General features: G+C 41.0%; 1 protein-coding gene across 2 annotated transcripts in view; it reads left to right on the top strand.

The window, feature by feature from the left end:
• Nucleotides 1-24,847, top strand: part of LPAR3 (lysophosphatidic acid receptor 3) — a 74,216-nt gene that overhangs the window by 2,031 nt on the left and 47,338 nt on the right. Inside the window, exons 1-2 of one of the 2 annotated variants that reach the window (XM_025052114.1) lie at nucleotides 645-744; nucleotides 22,288-23,044. In XM_025052114.1, coding sequence (XP_024907882.1) covers nucleotides 22,309-23,044 — 736 coding nt within the window. In that variant the 5' untranslated portion in view covers nucleotides 645-744; nucleotides 22,288-22,308. Of the gene's footprint in view, nucleotides 1-644; nucleotides 745-22,287; nucleotides 23,045-24,847 lie in introns of those variants that run through there. The other variant, XM_006919367.2, reaches the window with a different exon arrangement.

Below are 24,847 nucleotides of genomic sequence, written 5' to 3'. Positions count from 1 at the left end.
GAGAAGCAGAAATCCACTATAACTTAAGCCCAACCTCTTATTTCTTTGGGCTGAGGCAAGGAGGATCACTATAACTCAAATGGGAATTACTATAACTCAAATTACCCATTAGCCATGCTCCTGGGAGTATACATTAGTTCAAAATGCTTTCTGGCCTGTGATTATACCCAACAGAGTGGTTAAGTCTGATTGCAAGCTTCTAAATGGCAGAGCCCAGGCCCAAGGCATTATGAATGTGGTATAGGAGAAAAGGAGGGCTTTACTGTCAGACCAGCCTTTGTTCCTGGCCAGGCTTTGTGACCTCGGGTACATTGCTGTGCCTCTCTAAGCCCTCATTTCCTTGTCTGCAAAAATGAAGATTATATCCACCTCTCAAGATTAAAAGAGAAAAGCACTTAGCAAGGACTCTGATATACAGGAAGTACTCCTTAAATGCCAGTTGCCTTCACTTCTTTCTAGATAAACATTAAAGCATTGACATTTCTGGTAACATGGGCACCAATGTACATTGTTCAGGAGAGAGTGGAAAGAGAGTCCCACCCAAGCTGTAGGTGACTTGGAGATGTTCCGCACACTTTTCTTACTTGCGTACTCCCTTCCTGGCCATGGCCCTTTTGCTCCTCCCTCCATCATCTCTCCTGCAGGTACTGAGCCACCTCCTCTCTGGCTTTGCTGATCCTTGGTCCCTTGTCCTGGATTCTGTTTGTGTGTGGAGGAGTCCCATGGAACTTCGCCTTGCCATAGGTAGGAGAGGTGCAGGTGAGGAGTGGGGAGGTCTTCAGAAGCCCCAAGAGTTTATACTTTTCCAATGCTGGGTTAGAGAGGCAGTTAGAATACAGAGGCCTGGGTTCTAATCCCAGTCCCACTTTTGTGAGTTCTTGTGACTTTGAATAAATCACTTGTCATCTTTGAATCGGTTTTCTTATTTGCGCAATGGGGATAGTAATTCCTTTTCTACCTACCTGTGTAGTTTGTTGTTGGGTCCCATTAAGTCATATTTGTGAAATTTAATTCCGTATGTAAACACTGGAATTAAAGAAGCAGGGCCTCCAGATGTGGGGCACCCCAGGCAGGCTGTATGGGGTGGTCGGATCTCCATGTGGCTATTGGGTGTGCTAAGTGGACATTGCTGCAGTCCCTCCACACCCCTCGCTCCTGTTCTCTGATATCAAATGAGACTTCAAGGAGGAAATCCTGCCAAAGGTTGAGAAATTGCTTCGTGGGGAATAGGAGAGAAAGATGTTTCAGTATGAGATTACCTAACGCTGCAGGATCCAAGGCACAGGGCAAAGTTCTAAAGAAGCTTTAATTCTCCCTTAGAATTACCCATACTGTCCGCTCATTCCAGTTCTTAGTGGACAAAAACAAAGAGCTAACCAGCCAATGTGTCGGAGGTGAGTGGTGATGGCAATCCCTAGACATTGAAGTTGGGTGCTCTGTGCCATCCTCACTGCCCTGTGCCTTCTTGTTAACTTGGGTCTCTAAGTTTCACTCACAGAGCACTAAACTGACACAAAGCATCCCCTTTCCTTAAGCAATTAAGCTAATTGTTTCATTCAGTCTGAAAGATGTGTGTTGCTGTCTGCCTGACCTTCCTGGTGAGCCAGGTGAGTAGTACCCAGTGAAAAGAAGGTTCTGACTTCCTGGGTTGTACCCAACCCCTCCTCACTCTCCAGGCTGATATCCTCCTCCTTATTCCTCTTCATCTCTTGGCCTGGCCTCTGCAGCACTTGACCCCTAGCCTTTTGTCTTATCTGTCTACTGCATTGAACTCCTCCCTTGCCTGTGACCCTGACACATCCTTCCCCCATGGACCTTGCCTCTCCTCAGATGTGAATCATTCATATACCTCTGACTGGGCCAGACTGGGTGTCACTCTGGAAAACAACCCACCCAGCACAGCCTGCCCCCCTCCCCCAACCCCGCCTAGTTACTCATCAGCTAGTCCTATGTCTTCATTGTTCCCTGGGACGTTAGGCTGTAGGTTTTACTAGACCTGGCCTTGACTCAGCCATGTGCAAACTCAGTGGTATCATCAAGGGATAGTTTGGCAGGTGGCAGGGCTAGGTTGGAGGGCACTTAGGCCTTTCCATAAGCACCACCAATTTTCCCAAAGGCCCTCCATACAAACATACAATCTAAATAAAAATGGTATGCTTGCTTTGTAAATGCAGCTTTAAGGCAAACACCCTAAGGTCTCCCTTTACCTAGGCTGCCCCAAAGCCCCTCCTCTACAGAAATTCTGGAGCTGCCCCAAGATTAACTCAGACCAGGTAAGTCATAGGTGGGCTATGGAGCCATTCAGAGGCATTTACTCCCCAAGGAGAGCTAGAAACCCAAAGTTTAAGGCTCAGAGTCTTTGGGAATAACTAGTTATTGAAGACCAAAGCAAGGAATTTTTATCATTTTATCATTTGCCTCCTTCCCTGGTTGATTTTTCACAGGGCAGTCCTTTAAATGGAGCCTTTTTCCTGGACTAAATTGTCACGTGGATCTAGTAAAGAGAAGATAAGTATAATATTTTTGTATATCCCCATGGCATTTGGATCAGTCAGGTCCTCCAAAGAAACAGAACCAATAGGTTATGTCTATATAGGTATATTTGAGGAGATTTATTATAGGAATTGGCTCATGTGACCATGGAGGCCAAGAAGTCTCACAGTCTGCAAGCTGGAGAACCAGGGAAGCTAGTAATGTAGTTTAGTCCGAGTCTGAAGGAATGAGAATTAGGAGCACTGATGTCCAAGGGCAGAAGGTGTTATGTCCCAGCTCAAGCAACATGGCACATTCACCCTTCTTCTGCCTTTTTGTTCTGTTCAGGTTCTCAGTATATCATGTTTCCCATCCACATTGGTGAGGGTGATCTTTACTCAGTCTCCCGATTCAGATGCTAATCTCATCTAGAAACACCCTCATAGACATACCCAGCTAATGTTTTACCAGCTATCTGGGCATCCCTTAACGCAACCAAGCTGGCACATAAAATTAATCATTGCACTACAAAACCAGGAAGCTGGCATTGGTACAACACTACGGTCCAGTCCACAGAGCCCGTTCATGTTTCATCAGTTATCCCCCAAATATCTTTCCTATGTGATCTAGGATTCATGTTAAATTTATTTGCTGTCTCTTCTGGAATAGTTCCTCAGACTTTCCCTGTTCCTAAAGTCCTTGTAGTTGTACAGGTCTTACATTCTGTAGGATGACTCAACTGGAGCCTAGCAGGTATTTGTTTCTTTAGAACCAGACTCAGGTCATACTCTGCTCTTCTCAGTGCATCATGTTACATGATATAAAATGTCAACCCGTCCCACCCCTGGAATAGTGGCCTTGATCACCTGCCTATGTTGGTGTCTACCAGATCGTCTCACCTTAAATTTATCATTTTTCCTTTTTAAATTTATTGGTGTTTTGGGGAGAGTATTCTGAGGTGATGCTCATAGACTGTTTCTTATTAAACCTTCACCTCCAGCCTTAGTGTTTATCGATGACATCTGCCTGAATCAGCCACCTCTATGAAAGCTGCCAAATGGTGATTTTTTATTTCTATCACTCCTACATTGATTAATTGGCATTCTACTGTGACAAAGAATTTTTTTTTCTCCCTCACGAATTTATTAATTTATATTAGGAAGCATTCATAGATTCCTTTTGTATTCAATATGTTGGAATCTGTTACTCTTGCTATTTTGCTGCTCAAATTGTCCTCAGTTTGGCCAGTGGTAGTCCCTTTGAGCTGGTTCCTGTGTCCTTTTGACTTTATTTCTGGCATCCAAGTTCTTCTTGTACTTTCCCCGACTTACTTAGTTCTCTCTTTAGGTAGAGAATGGCATTTAGAAATCAATATGGAAGGTCGATGTACCCCTTGTTATTGGGGTGTCATTGCTTTAGATCTCTGAGAAGACAGAGTTAGGAAATATATGTATATATGTATGTAAACATGTACATTTATAAATTAGGCCATGTATTTTAAATCCAGTACCCAGGGATCATTCTATTCTTTTCCCTTTATATCTTTATACATATCTTCTCTGGCAGGTAGAAAATTGACTCCTATTATTTTTAATATTTTTATTTATTTGCTCAAAACCCATCCCCCAACCACAAAGGCTATCTTGTCTCTTCTGTTCCCATTTCCCTTCCCATTGCTTCTTGTTCTTGGCTGCCAGTTCTGCTGGGCCCTGTGTCTTTGCAGCTTCATTATCATCCTCCAGTCCCTTTAGCGCACTACTCCGTGTGGCTTCCCAACCACAGCCCACGCCTCAATGAAACTCCTCAAACTCCCTCTCATCATATTGCATTCTCAGTCACATGCATATCCCTCAGTTCTGGGAAGGGAAGAAAAAAGAAGGTGAAGGAAGAGAGAAAATGGGAATGGAAAGAAAGCGAAGAGAGACATAGTATATACATTTTCAAAGTTTTTTAATACATATTGCCAAATTGCCCTCCCAAAGAGTTGTACCAATTAACATTCTCACCAACATGTTATGAAGGTGCCATTTTTCTCTGTACCCTTGCCAACACTGAATTTTGTTCACCCTTTAAATGTTGTCAATCTGATAGCACTTCACTTTTGTTTCTAGTATAGCTCATGCCATACTCAACCTCGTATTGTACTTCTTTGTCTCATCTTACCCTTTAGATCAGGGTTTCTTGCCCTCGGCACCACTGACATTTGGGCGGGATAATTCTGTGTTGTGGGCCTGCCCTGTGCATGTACCGTGTAGCAGCATCTCTGGCCCCTACCCACTACACGCCAGTAGCACCCTCCAGTTATGTGTACTACAAATATCTCCAGATGTTGGGAGATGTCCCTAGGGAGAGTGGAGGATTAATCCTGACTGAGTGCCAGCTGCTCTATATTATGAGCTTCCTGAGTGCATTTTACATCTTTATACATGTTTTTGTGCATCTGTCTTTCTCCTGCATGTAGTGAACAGTGGGGAAATGTTAACTGGACAGTGATGAGAGGCATCAGTGGTTGGGTAGAATCCATTGTAATGGGACTAGTGGGACTTGCCCATTACATTTATATCACTCTCCACATATGCAAATTCCATAAACACCCAACGGAGAGAAAGGAAAAGGAATGTCAGCAAGGTTAAATTTCTGTGGATTGCAGCTAGGTTATTACTAGCATTTCTCAGTTAATTTTCAGTCTAATTTCTTATAGGCAGATAATTGAAGTCTGTGGCCTAGTTCAATGGGTAGACTCTGATTATGGGAAAAGTAAAATACCTTAGAAGAAGGTGTTTCTTAAGTTGCATCATTTAATGCATTAGAAGTAAATCAGGTTCTCTGAAACAGGCAAACTGAGTAATCATTGCTATTTTCTATCATGTATTTCGAGTTTTATTTTGTCATTTTCATTTGATTATATGGGCTTTTCCCCATAAATTCTTGTCAAAGATTCTAAGTAGAGATACACTTACAAATTTTTATTGACATTTGCCATAATCATATTGTATTTCTTCTAGAACAGTAAATGTTTGTAAAAGGCATTAATGTCATTATAGAGGACAAATCTGCATATTTCATCTCATGGGGGCATACAATTAACCCCTGAAAAAAGGCTCCAATGGTCAGTGTGGTGAACAGAGCCCTGAGCCAAAACAATGAGAGCTGTTCAGAGTGAATCAGTCTCTCCCAGTTTTAGTTTTCTTCTCTGTAAAACAGAGAACACTACACTGTCCATCTCACCATGGGAGCAAATGGGAAAAGGGATGAGAACTCACCTTGAAAACCATTAGTGGTATATCGATGAATGTATTTTGATGGATTACTCTAAGATCCAGGTAGAGTGAGTGGTCCAGATGAAGTATGGTAATAGAATTAGAAGGTTAAACATCAGGTTTTCAACCTAGCTGGCTAAACTCCTCTTATACATACTCGTCTGGGACTAAATGTGCTCAGCTCAGTGGTAGTGAGAAACACCAGCTAGTGATTCTGGACAGGGTGGTAGAGGAGGGAAGACCTTGGCTTTGGGGTTGTTATGTCAGGGACCCACTCCTGGGGTCTCCCCTCCCTGGTAATCTCTTTTGGGACCCCTCCTCCCCACCTCTTAAGAACAGCTTGCCCTATTTCTTATTGGACTTGTCTGACTCCTCCAGAACAAGAAGTGGGTCGAGGGCCTTATATTGGCTCTATCGTTCCCTTTGTTCAATAACCTAACAAGTTAGTCTCCCTTTTACAACAGAAGAAGTCGAATCTCAATGAGATTAAGTAACTTTCCTCAGGCCCCACCAATAATAACAGTAATGAAATTAACAGTGTCAGAAGCTATTCTAAGCACCTTCTTATTTAAATCTCCCAATAGCCTTGGGAAGATGCTACTGTTATTAGCCCCATTTTATAGATGAGGAAATTAAGGCACAGAGAGGTTAACTAACTTGCTGGCAAGCAAGGCTTCAGACTCAGGCTAGCTATCTCCAGAGCCCAAGCTCTTTTGCATGTGGTATCTGGTTTCCCCAACACCATTCATCAAGGAGACTTTCTCTTTCCTACAGTGTGTATTCTTGGCACTGCTGCTGAAGATCACTTGACTGCACCATTCATCAAGGAGACTTTCTCTTTCCTACAGTGTATTCTTGGCACTGCTGCTGAAGATCAGTTGACTGCATATGCATGGGTTTATTTCTGGGCTCTCTATTTTGTTCCATAGGTCTATATGTCTATCTTTATGCCAATATTATACTGTTTTGATAACTATAGCTTTGTAATGTGTTTTGAAATCAGGAAATGCGAGGCCTCCAAATTTGTTCTTCTTTCTCAAGATTGTTTTGGCTATTTGGGATCCTTTGTGGTTTTACATGAATTTTAGGATTTTTTTTTATATTTCTGTAAAAAAAAGAAAATGCCATTGGGATTTTGATAAGGATTGCTCTGAACCTGTAAATCACTTTGAGTAGTATGGATGTTTTAACAATATTAAGTCTCCCAATCCGTGAACACAGTATATCTTTTCATTTATTTGTGTCTTTTTAAATTTATTTCATCAATGTTTTGTACTTTTCCGTGTACAGTTATGTTCCTTGGTTAAGTTTATTTCTAGGTGTTTTATTATTATTTTTTTGATACTGTTGTATATGAGATTTTCTTAATTTCCTTTTCAGATTGTTGATAGTGTATAGAAATGGAACTGATTTTTGTATATTAATTTCGTATCCTGAAACTTTACTGAATTCATTTATTAGTTTTAACAGGTTTTTTAATGCAGTCTTTTATGGTTTTGTACATATAAGATTATGTCATCTGTGAACAGATATAGTTTTACTTTTTCCTTTCTAGTATGGATGTCTTTTATATCTTTATCTTGCCTAATTGCTCTGGCTAGGACTTCCAGTACTATGTTGAATAGAAGTATCCGGAGTGTATATTCTTGCCTTGAGCCTGATCCTAGAGGAGAAGCTTTCACTGTTGAGTATGATCTTAGCCGTGGGAGCCATGCTCTTTGACTGCTCTGCTCACCTGCTTCTCTGCTGGTGAGTCTCTGTTCTACCATGCCATGCCGTCTCTCCGCGCTCTCCTCACCCCTTTCTCCACTTCTGTCTCCCTGCTTCATTTCAAGCAGCAGAGGAGGGAAGAGGCAGTGTCTTAAGCTTAGTCACTGTGTCACTGGGTCTGTACTCAGGCAGTGGGGAAATTAATTCCTGGTCCGTAGTTATTTTGGTGTAGGTATAGGATGACTTTGTCATCGGGTCTTGTAAAATTGAGGTGTTAGAACATGAACAGTTAAACTTCCCAAATGCTGGCTGTATATTCCACTGATTTTTTAAAAAGACATTTTGAGTTATTTAACTTTCTTGGGAAGTACTATCTATCATTTATTGAGTGCTTCCTAGGTGCTATGCATCTTGCTAAGCACTTTATCAACATAAATTTAATTTAATCCTTTCATCAGTCCTATATGGTAGTTGTGGTTATTATGCCATTTTTAGAGAAGAAGGAAAAGGCTCCGGCCAGATCAGCAGTGTGCCAGGTTAGAATCATTGCTGAAGTGATGAACCTACATCTGACACAGGACCAACTGCTTCAAAGTGTCTGCCCCTTTCCCCCCACTACCCAGTCCCTCCTATGCATCACAGCCCTCCATGCTTTTCTTGAAAGGGTTTTGTTTCCCGGCACTCCACAGGTCTGGCCTTTCCTTCTCTAGCCTCTGTTTTAATTACTCATGCTAAAATGCTTCCTTCCTTCTTTGCTCTGACCAAGAAACAACATTATACAATGGATTTTTTTTTTTTTTTTCACTTCACACTTGATTTTATTCCATGACACTGATTTGCTAAAAACCCCCTTTCCTGGTAAGGGGAAGGCAGTGAGTGGCCTGGCAGAAGCGGGGCTGGCCTCCCAGGAGGACCGGGTACTACTATGCTCAGGTAAGCGCTGGCCAGGCCTCAGCCTTCCATCCAGCTCCACTTTCTTCCTCTCCAGCTCCACTTTCTTCCCCTCCAGTTCATTTAAAAACAAAAACAAAAACAAAAACTACCATTCAGAAGAATGGGAGACGTGCGGCAGCTTCAGGTGCGTACACAAGATGGAGCTCTGCTGAGCAGGCATTGTTCAGACCTCCCTGCCCTGGCTGTGGAGTCAATTCTGTCGTTGGTCCCTGCTTCTGCTCTCAGGGAGAGGCCTCCCAGGGGCCCTGACTTTGACTCTGTCCCCTGGTAAGTTCTTCCTTGCCCAGTACCCTCTGTGGCCATATCTGAAATGCGTGTTGGAAAATGTGTGCTCCTTGAGGGGAGAATGAAAATGGGCCTTTCCAGGCTTCCATGGCAATATAATTTCTTAAAAAGTTCATAGGCTTCTTTCTGGTCTGTTTGCTTCTAGTTCATTTCACTTGCCAGTTACCACATCCAAATTCTGTCTTGGACCATGTTCTTGAGCATGTCTTATTTTCCAACTTCCGTGCTTGGCCCACCTCTCTGCCCCTCTTTAAAGGTCTTTGCCTTCAGGTCCTCTAAAACACAGACTTGAGTGGGAAGATACATCCTTACTCCGATCTTGACCGTAGACCTGTCTTTGGTCACTGTAACTTCTTATTGAGAAGCCTTTGAGAAGCTGTGAGCCTCTATTTTCTGCTTTTTGTGGTTACAGAAGCAATTAACTTTCCTAATCATCCAAGGCACCCATTTTCTGGATGCCATCTATTCTTTTCTACCTTTTCTTGCAAACTTACAAACAATTCTTGCCTGAGCCCATCTCTTTTTTGTAATGCCTCGCTAAGAGCTGCAAGGAACAGCTAATACAAGCTCACATTCTGTTTCTTTCCAGCATCTTCACCTGGAGCTATGGGTTTCTTAGACAAAGAGGCCCCAAAACACAGTGACTTGAAGAAAACGAATTTATTTTTCTCTCGTTGATAATCTTGAAGTGAATGGTTCAGGTTCAAAGAATTCCTTACATCTTGTTTCTCTGCCATTCGCAAGCACAGTGCTTCTCAAACTCTCATTGTTTAAAGACTGATTTTCTTTATTTCCAGTGTGCCAAAGACCTGTAGTTCTGGTTTATACTCCACTGATCATGCACACTTATATTTCACAGCAATGTCAAATTGCTGTAAACATTTCTAAATGCTTATTTGCAATTTCTGTACTTATCATTGATGGAAACTAGTTTGTGCACTACTTTGAGTCATGCTTCTAGGGCTTTGCCTGGTCTGAATGATCAACGCTGGATCATAGGCCTGTCTGTGTTCCAACTTGCCGGAAGATGAAAGAGCACAGAGGAACACATATTCGGTGGTTAACCTGGGAGTAGCAAACTTCGTTTAGGCTCATATTCCATTGGCAAGGACTTAGTCATGTGGCCACCCTATGGAGTTTATTATCTCTATAAGAAAAGGAAAACACAATTTAGCAGCCTTTGCCATAGAACATAAAGCCAAATAATGATACAGAAAATAATCACAAAAGAAGTTGCAGGGCAATATTCAATATACAATATACAGTTTTTAATGAGTTAGAAGAATGGCTCTGAGTTCAGTGTCACATCACACAGAACAAGACTTCTTAGAAAATGGAGTCTGGGGTCATGCTGGACCTTTTTTGTCAGAGGTAGGCAGTGTGGTGAGGTTGACGAGGGGACGTTCACATGAAAAGACCCTGAGAACTGTTCTCAGGGGGAAGTCCAGATACCAAATACCCAGATTTGGAGCAGAGTTAGCATCTCCACAGACCCAAAACACTACGACAGGCAGGACCCAGTAAGGCATCAGGGAAGGAGGCCCCAATAGTGTACCCTGAGCCCAAGCAAAGTACCAGGGAGACAGAGAACTAAAGGTCCTGGCCGATGTGAGCGGGATAAAGCCTCGCTGTCACACCTCTTTGCCAGTTTGTTAATGCTGTACTGCAAACGATCAGTGGGGCCAACATCATTTTAGTCTCCTACATCAGTTCCTTATTGTGTCCTCATCATCTCTAACAGCTGAACTGAGGGAGATTGAGCATTCCAACCTGCATACATGCTTCCCGCAGAGAGACTTTGTTCTTGTTTATCTTGAAGGCAACATAGGTGCTTAGCATGAGAGAGGGAGGACTTAGAGGTGTCAGGGCTTATTCAGTCGTCATCCACACAGAGGAAATAAGTTAAGCAATAGCAGTTCTAGTGGAAGAAAGTTTAAAGGGAGAAAAAGAGAGGGCTGAAAACTGAGTCTAGGAGTGTGTACATTTCAAGACTGATGGAAGAATAGGAGACACAGGAGAGGCTAGAGGCTTGGTAGGGGAGTTTCAAGAAGGGTATAACTATTTGTCAGCTTTCACAGTGAAATCAAAGAAAAAAGACTGGAAACAGGAGTTGGGAATTATTCGATCAAATTGGACACGTTTTTATTTTATACCAATTATAAGCAAGGTTCTGTGTTTGTGCTTCAAAGAACAGGGAGGCAGAAAGATACCAGCTCTGCACCCAATAGATTTAGAAGTGAGGTTAGGACAAATAAATATTTAATAAAAAGTATGTCGAATACCATAGGAGAGGTTCCAAGAATTTATCAGCTAAATTTCTTGAAGGAGTAGTCTGTACTTTCTTTCTACTGCCAAATCACCCAAGCATTATTCAATACAGTGTGATCAGGTTTTGTCTCCTACTTCCAGCCAGCTAACTTCTAATCAGTCAGCCAACACATGAAGCAAACATTTGCTGTGCATCGACTACATGCCTCTATATTGGGTACCAGACGCACAAACATGAGTAGGAAACTCTTCTAGCCCTTAGGAAGCTCCCAGTCTGGTGGTATAGGCTGACACTGAGGCAGAGACTGCTTCTATCGTGCAAAATCAGGGCATTCCTCCTCTCCCCCAGTGGCTAAAAGAGAGTCCGAATCTAATAAATAAAAAGCCACTTGAGGAGAATCAATGCATGCATGTGTGAAATTTCCAGTTGTATAGATTTGTACAGGTTCCAGATCAAGGACTGCCTCCAATCTCACCAAGCATATTTTTATGCATATTGGAAGGAACAGAGGTGAAGAATGCTAGAATCAAATGAGGCTATTGATGAAATAGGGATAAGCTTATTCCTGAGGCCTCCCATTCCCCCCTTCCCGTGCTCTGAGCCCCTGAGCTTTGGTCTATTCAGGGTCTGTGTCTGCCTCATGTCCCCAGGGTCTGAAGATCGTTTGCATTTATAACATCTCTACCAGGGCTGCAAACCGCAGAGCTTCTAGGAGAGCAGCACTTGCCTCACATTGCCCATGGCTAGCCCTACCCTTGGAAATGGCTGCTGAGTGGGCTGGATCAGCAGTGCCCACCAGGATGCAGCCCTTGTAGCTGTGCCAGTGTTGCTTTTGCCTCATATCAGGCTACAGTGCCCCCTTGGCTCAGGCTGTCATTCTTCTTCCCCTCGCCTCCCTCATAGGCATCATAAGGAAAAGTCTACTGCTTTCTTTTCTGCAGTATCTTGTTTCAAGCCTGGCTAATCCTTGAGCCCAAATTAATACTCAAACTCAAGTCATTTATTTCCATGGTGCACAAGACTACAAACACATGGGAACTGACCCGGATTACACTGGACATCTGAGGTAGACTCCCTCTGCAGGGACCTGCTGGAATCCAACGCAGTCATTTTTGTTTTATATAAGCCCTATAACCTGTGGTTAAGTCACTCACTTTTTTAATAACTTACTATGTATAGAGAAATATACTGGGGTTCTAGTATGAGTAAGGGGACATTGAGAGTATCAAAAGAATTGTGCTACTGATCTGTGCCCTTAGGAATATGATTTATTTCTCTTTTTCTTTTCCAAGAGTTGTTATATTTATAGCCAAAAAATGTTAACATGTACTAGATCTTAATAAAAAATTTCAGAAAATTCATAACATATTAAAACTTTGCAAATACTTTTTCTGTTGTATTATAATGTACTTTAAATGGCATCTGTATTACTCAAGAGTTCCACAAGAAACATGTTTCAGTCAAACTGGTGATGGAGGGGGATGGCAACTTGGTAACTGGGTGGGGACAGTTCATGCAAATCAACAAGAGAAGGTGCAGCACCCCAGAGCTAGAAACAGCAAAGAGCAGTTAACGCCCCGCAACCTGAAAGCCCAAGGGAAGGAACCGGCAAGGCTGTCTACGCAAGGCTGTCTGTGTGGAGAGGCTGCCTGACAGGAGCTGACCCAGCCAGCCCACAGCAGCCTGGCCAGGAGGGAGCAGGGGAAATCATTATCTCAGCCTCGGCCTCCTACCTCTGCCAGATCTCTTGCTCTACCTCCCATTGGCAGGCGCTAGAAAGTGAGGAAAGCTGTGGATGATGCAGTCCTGTAGGCCATAGAGCACGTGGAGGAGGTTGGCGAGGGGAGCCAGAGGGGCCAACAGATGAGATCAGGCACAGAGTCCAAATGCCTTTTACAAGCATTTCCATGACCTGGCTGTCTTCACACAGATGTGCTATTTTACTGTCAGACTGGCCAGGGGTGGGAGAGTGAGGCAGGATGGGGAGGGCTGTGAGCATTCTGCTTTAGTGATGGACTTGCTTCCTGACCAAAGTGTAGAATTCCTGCCTGGGAGGACTCTCTGACTTGCTTATTTAGCAATAACAGCACTCTAACTCTGAAACCTCAATTAAAACAACTGTTTCCCACTGCAGTCACATGCTCTAAAAACATGATTTTCGTTGCTATATAGAGTTTCGGGATTCAGCCAGGCACTAACCTGGACTGGTGTGGTCTCCAGAAGCATAGAGGGGTCTCAGCCAATCACAATTGACCTTTTGCTGGTAACAGTGGGGTACTATGTAGAATAAACCATGTAGAGCAAGAGACTGTTGAATATCCTTCTCAGGACAGGAGGTGGGAAGCAACTCTGTGCAGTAGCACAGTTAGGTCAGGACAAACAGTTTGGACTAAGACTTTTTTCTGCTGTGAATTTTACACATAAAGAAATCTTATTTTCTTCTCATGGGAAGTCATGTGCTGTGAGCAGGCACTTTGCGCGTTCTCAAAATACATTTTCACAGGGCGACAGCGTTCTCTGTACAAGAATACCTCTTCTAGCTATGAAGGACTACACTTTAATTTTGACATGCTCCTTCAGAGCTACTGACATGTGATCACACAGTGGTCTAAAGATTATTTGTGAGATAATGGAACATATGGAGTTATATATAAATATTATTAATTTTAAATATTTAGATTAACATTTTTACTTTTAAGCTGGTCAAAGGACAAAATGTATCGGTCATCTTTCCTATCCTAATGAATTAGATGAAATGAAAATTTCATCTAATGGAGAAAGCAAACACAATGAAAGATTTACATTACATTTGGATAAACTAAGCCAGGCAGTTTGCTGATCATATAAAATCTGTGTCTCACCTTTTTTGTTTGGTTTAGTTCTGTATGTTTTCAAGTTTGCTTTCCTGTGTAATCAAGAAGTTTAAGATAGTCTTCAGTCATCAGTGACATCTAGGGAACAATAAACTTGATTACAGTTGTTTATTAAACAAGTCCTGGGGGTAGAAGCTGTGTGTGTATACCATGGCTTCCTGTAAATCCACCCACTTATGGAAAGAGAAAAAGCAGTAGCTGAACCAGCTGACATACAGCAGGCGGTCCTCCCTACCTGAAGGGCTCATAAACATCCACTGGCACAATAAACTGTTTATTCTGCTGAGCTCAGGCTGCAGTTTTCCCCTGTGTGTCACCACCTCTGAGCCTAAGATGACTTGAGGCACGAAATTTCTCATTTCCCAATCGTACTTAGTGAGTGCCTGCCCCTCCGGTGTGTGGCTGCTGTCTTGGGACCTTTGCTACCAAGGAGAGGCACTTGGCGTATTGTGGAGACCTGTTTCTATGTAGAGAACAGAAGATCTAGATTAGAACAGTTTCACGTGCCTGAGTTTACCATTTGTTCTTAAGAAACAGTAATGAAACTTTAGCAAAGTTGAGTTTAGCTTTCTTAGGAGAAATGATCTAGTGTATTAAGAGAGGATAGTGGATTTGTAACAGCCCTACTCTTAAAAGGCATCTCTGGAATGAACATATCAAGTTTACCCAAGAAAATCAGAGGTTCCTAGTACTCTATTATAGACATTATTCACTTAAATTGAATCTCAGACAAACTGCTACTCCTCTGTGTGTTTTACCATAGCAAAGAGTAAAGTAGCTGCATATGAAACATATGGACATTAATTATTTTGAAATTACTGCAGTTTAAAATTGATAACATCCTCTCTCCCAGCTTTTAAAAATGTCTTACAAATTATTTATTTATAGAACCATTTTATATTTACAGAAAATTTGAGCAGATGGTATAGAGTTCCCATATTGCACTCTGCAACTGCATACAATTTCCTCTATTATTAATATCTTGCATTGATATGGTACATTTGTTACAATTAGTGAACCACTTCAGATACATTATTATTAACTGACATCTGTACTTCATTCAAATTTCTTTAATTTTTACCTAATGTGACTTCTCTGTTCCAGGATCTGGTAGACACATTATATTTAGATGTATCTCCTTTGTTTCTTCTTATCTGTGACGGTTTCTCAGATTTTCCTTTATTTTGATGACCTTGGCAGTTTTTGAGGCATACTGGTCAGGAATTTTGTATGTCTCCAGTTGAGATTTGTCTGAGGTTTTTCTCATGATCAGACTGGGGTTATGGGTTTGGGGAAGAAGATAACGATAAAGTTCCATTCTTCACATAGCCTATTAAGATTACAGGCTAGCAACAGGACTTATCACTGTTGATGTTGACCTTGATCATCTTGCCGAAGTCGTGTTTGTCAAGTTTCTCCACTGAAAAGTGACCCTCCCTCCCCGCATCTTTTCGTACTGTTCTCTTTGGGAAGAAGTCACTGTGCACAGCCCATACTTAAGGAGTGGAAGTTGTTCCCTTCCTTTAGGGTGCAATAGCCATGTAATTTATTTGGAATTCTTCAGCATGGGAGATTTGCTTCTTTCTCATTTATTTTATTCAGTCATTTACTTATATTAGTATGGACTCATAGGTGTTTATTTTTTACTTTGGGTTATAATTCAATACCACTTTATTTTGTTGCTCAAATTGTTCTAGCTTTGGCCATTTAGTCCCTCTCTCTTTTGAAGTTATGTTCCCAAGAGGTGCCGTAGGTTCTGATGTCTGTATTGACTGGGAGAAGGTTCTCTATTGTGGAACTGACCTTCAGACCACCCTGTCTTATCTACCCTGGCGAAACCAAGGGTGGGAAACTCCACTCCTCACACTTCTCAGCCAGCAAGGCTTGGAGCCAAGTCTATGGGGAAATGAAAAAGTTGCGAGACCCAAATTAGAAAGTATGCAGAAGAAGAAACTAGTAACTGCTCAGTATGGATAAACAGTTGAGGTGCATGCAGGCACATGTAAGCATGTATCCTGAGTGCCTGCCACGTGTTGAGCATACAGGATGCACCATAACAACACAAAGCCTCTGACATCCTCAGTGCATGGGGAGATGGACCATCACCCCAAATAGACAGAGTCAGGTAGTAAGAAATGCCATGAGGAAAACTAAATCATTAAAGAGCGAAAAGTGAAGCAGGTTGGGGTGAGGTGCGCTTTTGCAGAGTGTCATGGAAGGGATCTCTGATGAAGTGACATTTGAGTAGGAACAAGATGTAGAAATGAGCCCTGTGGATATCTGGAAAGAGGCTTCTGGGAAGAGTTTTAGCCCTGAAACTAATGGCTAAAATCCTCAGAGGTAATATATGGATTTAAATCTCCCATACCATCCTGATTTTGCCATTAACATACCTTATTAAAAAGGAATTTAGTGAACAAACGTGACTGCTTTTTTTGCAGGAGTGGTCCCTTTTTCTGGCTGTTAGTGTACCAACTAATCTAGCTTCCAAATCCCATCTGGCTGGGGTTTCCAGAGAAGTGAAGGCTGTTCTACATTTGTGGACAACAGGAAAAGAAAACATGCATAGCACCAAGTGACCTTGGTTTGGATACACCCTGATTCTTCCGAGGAGGAAGAGGAGAGTGTTACTGAAAGCCAGCTGAAAGGCCAGCAGCAACTTGTCTTGTAAGATGTAGCTAGAAATAAAAGCTGCTTGAGTGGTTTTCAGATGTCTTAATTTTCATAATTGTTTCCACATTATGAGCTGGCTGGACTTTTTTTTTTTTTTTTTTTTGAGAATCAAGTTTGGGAGCGTCTAAATGAAAGCTTTGCTCATGAAGTTTTCATTTGGGTTCCACATATAGAGTTCCTAAACCAACATTTTATGAAGTCTTAAATTACTGAAGTTTGAAGTTGTGGTGTAGCTCCAAAGCTTAACATCTTTTGTTTCAGGGTCAGAACTATTCAAGTTCTGTATACTTTTAGTATAAAATAAAAGAGAAGGAAAAAAAGAGAAAAATAAACAGCTTGGGATTTGGCAGAATTAAAGTTTAGTAATGTTAAAGTAGTCTTGAAATTGACTGTATTGTGTGGCCTAGTATAAAATTTGAAAACATATTTTTAGAAAAGTGTCTTTTCTATGCTTCTTAAAGCTATTAAACAAAAGAAGCCAACAAACAAAAACTCCAAAGGGTATTTAGATTGCTCTTTTTAAAAAAAAAAAAAAATAATAATGCAAGACAGTCTTTGAATGTGATTTGATTGGGTCATTCTAGTTTGGTAATTCTATAGTTATTATAAACATGACTCTTTGTCTGATGTTTTGTTTGTATTTGGAGAGATAGTGTCATGTAGGCAAGCATGCTGTCTTGGGAGAATAGCTGTCTGAGTAGAATCCAGGGTCTAGTTTTGTGACCTTAGAGAAGGGCAGTTTCCTCCTCTGCAAAATGTCTATGATAATAGTATTCACATCATTGCTGGGACGATTAAATCAGACGACCCTTGTAAAATGCTTAGTCAAGCAGTAGACACAAAGTAATCACTCAAAATTAGCAATTAAAAATACAGTAGTAATAATGAATTGGAGATTGTAAGTAACCCAAGAACACATAGTTAAGTGAGGGAGTTCTCTAATTGGCATATTGTGTGGATGACCTGTTAGTTAGGCAAGACATTTAACTGAACCTTTTCATTTTAGTGGGCGAAGAAATAGTATAGGATGAAAATTCATTCATTTGTTCCACAAATGCTGATGCTGTAGAGAGCATAAAAGGCAGAGTGCCTTCTCTGCTGGAGCAGATGAGTCTAGTGGTAGGGGATGGGCTGTAAATACATAAACACAAAAGAAAATATGTAACAGATGATATGTGCTCTGGTGAAGATAAACAGGGCTCTCCGATAGTGAGAGCTATGAGGTTACTTTCTTTTTCTTTTTTTCTTCCCATCCTCACCCCGCTTCCCTTTGGCCACCATGAGCTTGTTCTCTATTCCCTATGGGTCTGTTTCTATTTTGTTTTGTTTATTCATTTGTTTTGTTTGTTTTAGATTCCACATATAAGTGAAATCATATGGTATTTGTCATTTCTGTCTTATTCCACTTAGTACTGTATCCATCTATATCGTCACAAATGGTAAGTTTTTTTCATTGCCGAATAGTATTTCATTGTATATATAACACAGCTTCCTTATTCATTCATCTATTGTGGGACATCTAGGTTGCTTCTGTATCTTGGCTATTGCTAGCTATGTTGCAATGAAAATAGGGATGCATTTGTCATTTCGAATTAGTGTTTTTGTCTCCTTTGGATAAACACCCAGAAGTGGAGTTGCTAGATTGTATGACAGCTCAGTTTTTAATTTTGAGAGATCTCCATAGTGTTTTCCATAGTGGATGCACAAATTTATAATCCTACCAAGAGTGTACGAGGGTTCCCTTTTCCCTACCTCCTCACCAGCACTTTTTATTTTTGATTTATTGATAGCAGCCATTCTGACAGGTGTGAGGGGATATCTCATTATGGTTTTAATTTGCATTTCCCTGATGATTAGTGATGTTGAGCATCTTTTCATGTGTCCGTTGGCATCTATATATCCTCTTTGGAGAAATGTTTATTCAGATCCTCTGCCCATTTTTAAATAGGATTGTTTGTTTGTTTATGGTGTTAAGTTGTATGAGTTCTTTATATATTTTGGATATTAGCCCCTTATTGGATATATCATATGCAAATATCTCCTCTCGTTTTTATTTTATTGATGGCTTGCTTCACTGTACAAAAACTTTTTAGTTTGATGTCATTGCATTTGTTTATTTTTTTTTGTTGTTGCTCTCACCCTAGGAGACATAGCCAAAAAGATATTGCTAAGAGCAATGTTAAAGAATTTGCTGTCTATGTTTTCTTCTAGGAGTTTTATAGTTTCGAGTGTGTGGGGTTACTTTGAATTAGTCACAGACGGTATCTCTGTGAAGGGGATGTTTAAGGCTAGGATCACAGAATCTATTTTAAGGTTTGAGAGAGGTCAGGAGATGATTAATTGATCGTTTGTTATAAGCTTGCCAAAGTTTTTGATAATTTCCAGCTAAGAAAATACGGTGATCTGTAGTTAATATGTATTGGGGATTGTCAACAAGTTTGGCAGTATACGGCAAAGGAAAAAAAAACAAAAATACTAATTCACAAAACTTCCAGTTATTCATTTCTGGAGCTCTGGGGAGATTGCGCTGGGAAATGTTCTACAGGAGAACTGGGGAAAACGATGTCCTGATTTGGTTAGTTGTCAGCATATAAGGTTTTATGGTTACATGGAGTCTTAAGTAGAAAACCATTTTATTTTCATTATCACTGGAAAACTCTGAAGTGCACTTTGCTGGTAAGAATAGTAATAATGAAGATTAGCAAATCCTTGAGGCTTTTCCTTTGAACATTAATTTTGATTTTTCAGACTGTAGTTGTCAAAGACAAGTAGAATACATTAGTAGAATGTGTGCTAAGACATTTTTTAAACTAGCATTTAAAAGTCTATTTGTTTATTACAGAAAATGTGGAACATAGAAAAAAACTGGAATTTAAAAAAATGATCCACAATTCCACCATTCCTAATTTAAAAAGATTTTTTAATCTTTTTTCTGTATCTTTTAAAAATAGACATAATATACACATGCTTATTTATGTTTGCATGTATGTATAATATGTAAATGTATGCATATATATAATTTGTAATTAAAATAATGGCATGAGCTTTTTCTCATATTACTACAACTTCATGGAAAACGTGATTTTCAATGGCTGCATAATATTTTATTCTGTGGATGCTTTTTCACCAATGCCTTACATAAACTTTTTTTTTTTTTTTGCTCTTATTGTCTATTTCAGTAGAATTTGTGATAGAGGTAGGTGGAAGTGCTCGATGGATGTTCTGGTTAATTATGGTTTTTCTATGGTTCCTCAACTTTGTAAGACAAAACTACTTCTCAGCCTTAGGACAATTTTTTTAAAACATGTCTAAAAATGTGCCATTTGGTTTTGATGGGGGGTGGGGGATTTGAAATTGAAGATTTTGAAGTAAAAATCATTGAGGTTTTAGGGTGTGATATAATTACAAATTCAACCAAATTTATGAACCAAAACTAAAATGTTAAGAACCCTTCAAAAAGAAATCAGGAAAATTTAAAGTTTTTTCGGTAGTATTATAATTCCAACATCTTTCTGACATATTAATGTTGATGATGCTGATGAGTTAATCAAGGATAATATAATTTTAAATTGGAAATGTGTTTTTCTTAGCTATCTAGAGCATATAGCAAAATAAAATACACTATTTTTCATTAGCGAAGACACAATTGCATCATTAAAATTTCTCATGTGATTTTTGAATTGTTAGTCTTGAATTTCTATATACTTTCAACACTATTGAAAGCTGAATTTTCTTCTTAGATATTTAAATCGAATTTCACTAGATTCATATTTTCTATTCAACTCTCATATATTGCTAGTAGGATTAGAAATACAATCTGTCTCAAGGACAGGTTTGGCACTACGTATCAGAAACTTTTAAATAAATTTACATCTTTTACTTCATCAACTTGAAATCTTTGGATTAATCTTAAGGAAATAATTGGCCAAGTATGTAAAAATTAATGCAAAAGAATGTAGCCATGTTTAAAGAAGCAAAATATTGGAAGCAACCTAAATGTCCAGTATTTAGGGATTAGTTAGTAAAGTGGTATATTCATATACTGGAATATTATAACACTATTAAAATGATTATATATATATATATTTTTAATTTGGTAAAATTATCATAATATAGTGTAGATATATTGGCCTGTTTTATGATGTTATCTGATATTGGCAATCAAATATTGGTGAATGTCTATGAAAGAGAGTAATTTTTATTTTGTCATTATTAAAATCGAGTCCCCTTTCTTGTAATTGAAAGGCACTAGAACCATTTGTCTTTTGAGACCACTCCTAGTTTGTTTATTTTAAGCGTATAAAGTGATATTCTTACCTTCCATCTGTTGTGTGAATGAGGCATGTTTCTAATTCATTTAAAAATACCATTATACCGTTAAAATATAAATTAAAAAGACTGTCTAAGATATATTTCTATTTCATACTACTTCAAATTGATATCTGATCTGCTTATCCTGATTCTGGATGTGGTATTGAATTGCCGAATTGTAAGAACCTTAAAAGGGGGAGATCCGTTTTGGGGGGATCGGGGGAGGAGATCCTTTTAAGTGTTAACTGTTAGAGCCACTTCATTTCCACCAGAGGACTGCTCAGTTCCTGGGCCTACTGGGTCTCTGGTTCTCCAGCAGATAATTGTAGCCTTGTGAGGGAGCCCCTGATTATTCTCCTCAGAAGCTAGATTTCTTGGCTTCAATCCCAGTCTCTTTTGATTGGACCTTTCATGGTTGTGGCCAAAACCCTGTGAGGCAGAACACCTGATCTTCCCACCAAGCACAGAGCCCCTGCCCAGCCCCTCTTGGCCACAATCCCTCACTTTTGGGGTCCAAGAGATCTTATCCCGAGATTAGTGTCTTCCCTATCTGCTCGATACCCTTATTTGGGGCCTATTTTCAGACATGTGTCCTGAGGACTTGCCTTCACTTGGCAGGTATGTTCTCATATCCTTGGACATCTGCCCAAACTCCAGATCTGTTTTGGCCGTGGAGGCCTACCCTTTGTGCACCTGCTGTGTTGAAGAGAGCCCAGGGAAAGAAACTGACCTGAAGTAATTGAGTTGGGGAATCTAGTAAACAAATTCACACTGGTACAATTTGGATTAGGAGAGTATGGAAGAGAACGCACAGGTAAGGAAGGAATATTGAGGCCAGTCTCCAGCCCTACACCACATGCTTAACAGTGAGTGTCATCATTGTAGCTTGAAGCCAAAAAATGGCAAAGGGAGGATCAAGAACGCAATCAGAGTGGTGGAAAATTGATCTCTTGAGGAATCCATTTGGTCATGTGAAAAGAAACTCAATACCCGTTATCTTGGCAAGAACGTGCCTGGTGTTACCAATCAACCTTTGATTAATGAGCAGAACCCATAAATAAGAAATAAGCTGGAAGCCACCAGGAGAAAGCATTCATGCAGAGTGGATATTGCAGGGCTCAGAACATTGGACCTATTGCTTCCTCCATGATCATTCATTCATTCATTCAGCCAGCATTCAGCAAATACCTGTCATGAGACAGCCAAGGCAAATGGGCCCTGGGGTTGTAATGGTGAACGACATAGACCCATACTCTCACTTGCTGAGCTTACGCCTTGTCTGGGATACAGCCAGGCAATTACTGATGTGAGATAAATGCTGTGATGGGAGGTCAGGGGCTAGGGTCCTTTAAAATAAGGGACATTTACTGAGATCTGAAAGATGGACAGGAGCTGTCCAGACAAGAAGCTTAGCAGTGGCAATTGGTTTAGTGATTGATTTTGCAAAGAGTGATATTTGTTTCTTTAAATTTCTTCCTAGGATGTTCATTTCTTCTCCACAATGAATGAGTGTCACTATGATAAGCACATGGACTTTTTTTATAATAGGAGCAACACTGACACTGCTGATGACTGGACAGGAACGAAGCTTGTGATCGTTTTATGTGTTGGAACATTTTTCTGCCTGTTTATTTTTTTTTCGAATTCTCTGGTCATCGCAGCAGTGATCAAAAACAGAAAATTTCATTTCCCCTTCTACTACCTGTTGGCTAACCTAGCTGCTGCAGATTTCTTTGCTGGAATTGCCTATGTATTCCTGATGTTTAACACGGGCCCTGTTTCAAAAACCTTGACTGTCCACCGCTGGTTTCTCCGTCAGGGGCTTCTGGACACGAGCTTGACCGCCTCCCTGACTAATTTGCTGGTTATTGCCGTGGAGAGGCACATGTCAATCATGAGGATGCGGGTCCACAGCAACCTGACCAAAAAGAGGGTGACGCTGCTCATTTTGTTCATCTGGGCCATCGCCATCTTTATGGGGGCAGTCCCCACACTGGGCTGGAATTGCCTCTGTGACATCTCTACCTGTTCTTCCCTGGCCCCCATTTACAGTAGGAGTTACCTCATTTTCTGGACCGTGTCCAACCTTGTGGCCTTCTTCATCATGGTTGTGGTGTACCTACGAATCTACATGTATGTCAAGAGGAAAACCAACGTCTTGTCCCCACACACGAGTGGGTCCATCAGCCGCCGGAGGACACCCATGAAGCTAATGAAGACGGTGATGACTGTCTTAGGTAAGAGGAACCAAGCGAGCCATTATTCCCATTCATGCAGCAAATATTTCCTGAGTACCTACTGTATACAAGGCACTTCCTAGGTAGTAGGAGTGCAGCAGGAACACGAACAGACATAAATCCCCACTTCCCTGGAGCTTGTACTCTAGTAGGGGAAGACAAAATGAGTATTTCGATGGGAGATAAACAAAATAATTTTATAATAAGTTTTATTATAAAATTTATAAAATAAGAGGTAGACTCTTATTGGAAAAAAGAAAGCAGAGAAGGGAGATAAAGAGTGCTAAGCGATACAGGTTGCGATTTTAAAAAGGATTGTGAGGGACACCTTCATGTAGGAGATGACTTCATGTAGGAGTATGGATGTGAAGGTGCTAAGGGCATGAAGCTTGTGAGTGCTGAGGAAGGGTGTTCTAGACAGGAGATACAGCAAGCACAGGCACCCTGAACAGAAGGAGGCCAATGTGGTTGGAGGAGAGTGAGCAAGGGGAGAGTTTGAGGCAATGAGGTCAGAGCTGAGGGAGCAGGATGGGGTGACTCAGAGTATGCAGGGCTGTGCAGTTATCATGAGGACTTTGTTTTTTCCAAGTGAGATGAGAAGTCATTTAAGGTTTGAATAAGAGAGTGACGTGATTTGACTTTTGTTTCAATGGCATCTCTCTGGCTGCTGTTTTGAGAAAATACTATAGTAGAGCAAGGGTAAAAATGAGAGACTTGCTTACAAGGGCATTTCAGCACTCAGGAGAGAAGGTAGTGGCGGGGACCAGAGGGCAGTTTGGAGGTGATGAGGTGTGGTAAGATTCTGGATGTTTCTTAAAGGTAGAGTCGATAGGATTTGCTGACTGGTAAGGCATGAAGGAAGGTGAGAGGAGGAGGGGAAAGTGGGGAGTGTCATTTACCAAGATGGGGAAGACAGAAGAGGAGGACATTTGGCAGGAAGGTCAGGAGTTTGGTTTTGGACAAGCTAAGTTTAGGATCCTATTAGACATCCCAGTGGAGTTGCTGGGTAGGCAATTGGATGTATGAATCGGTTCAGGATTTAGGTCCAGGCTGGAGACCTATATTTGAGAGTCACTGGGGTAAGAAATGGTATTTTAAACCACAAATACTGGGTGAGCATGCCATGGAGGAGAAAAGAGAACCAAGGCATGAGCCTCGAGGCGCACCAGTGTGAGGAGGTCAGGAATGCAGGGAGTAACGACTCATAGGAACCCCAGAAAGGATAGCCAGGAACCACGAATATGGTGGCCTAGAAGCCAAGAGAGGGGAGCCGTTGAAGGAAACTGAGTATCAGCAGTGGCGACCTCCTGAGAGATGGAGTCAGATGAGCTTCCTGGGTTTAGCAGAGTGTTAGTTTTTTGGTGACCTTGAGAGGAGCAAATTTAGTGTAGCCAAGAGCCTGATCAGAGTAAAATGAAGAAAGAAAGGGAGGAGAGGCCGTAGGACAGAGCTAGAAGAGCTCTCAGGAGTTTGCTTTGTACTGGGAGCCCCAAGAAGACATGTTTGGTGTGAAGAGTTTTCCCTTCATTTTGTTTCCTCCGTGGTAAGTGGCCTGTTGTCCCCCAGCCTCAGTCCTGGGTTACAGGTAGAATTTGCGATGAGCGGGCATACAAGAGCTTTTGTGTTTTCACAGGCTTTGTCCTCTATGTTGGAGGCCTTTCTTCACCATGTGTGGTGGCTGAGGCAGTGGGAATTGTTATTGGAGATCCAGGGGTCTATTTCTATCAAGTCCCGATGAAGGAATTATGAAATGAATTCTTGGAAAACAGTTCATACTGAAAGGTACAGGGTGTGCAGTGTAGT

Source organism: Pteropus alecto, unplaced genomic scaffold (genome assembly GCF_000325575.1).
Source record: "Pteropus alecto unplaced genomic scaffold, ASM32557v1 scaffold25, whole genome shotgun sequence".
Classification (NCBI taxonomy): domain Eukaryota; kingdom Metazoa; phylum Chordata; class Mammalia; order Chiroptera; family Pteropodidae; genus Pteropus; species Pteropus alecto.
This window is presented reverse-complemented; position numbering and strand designations above follow the sequence as displayed.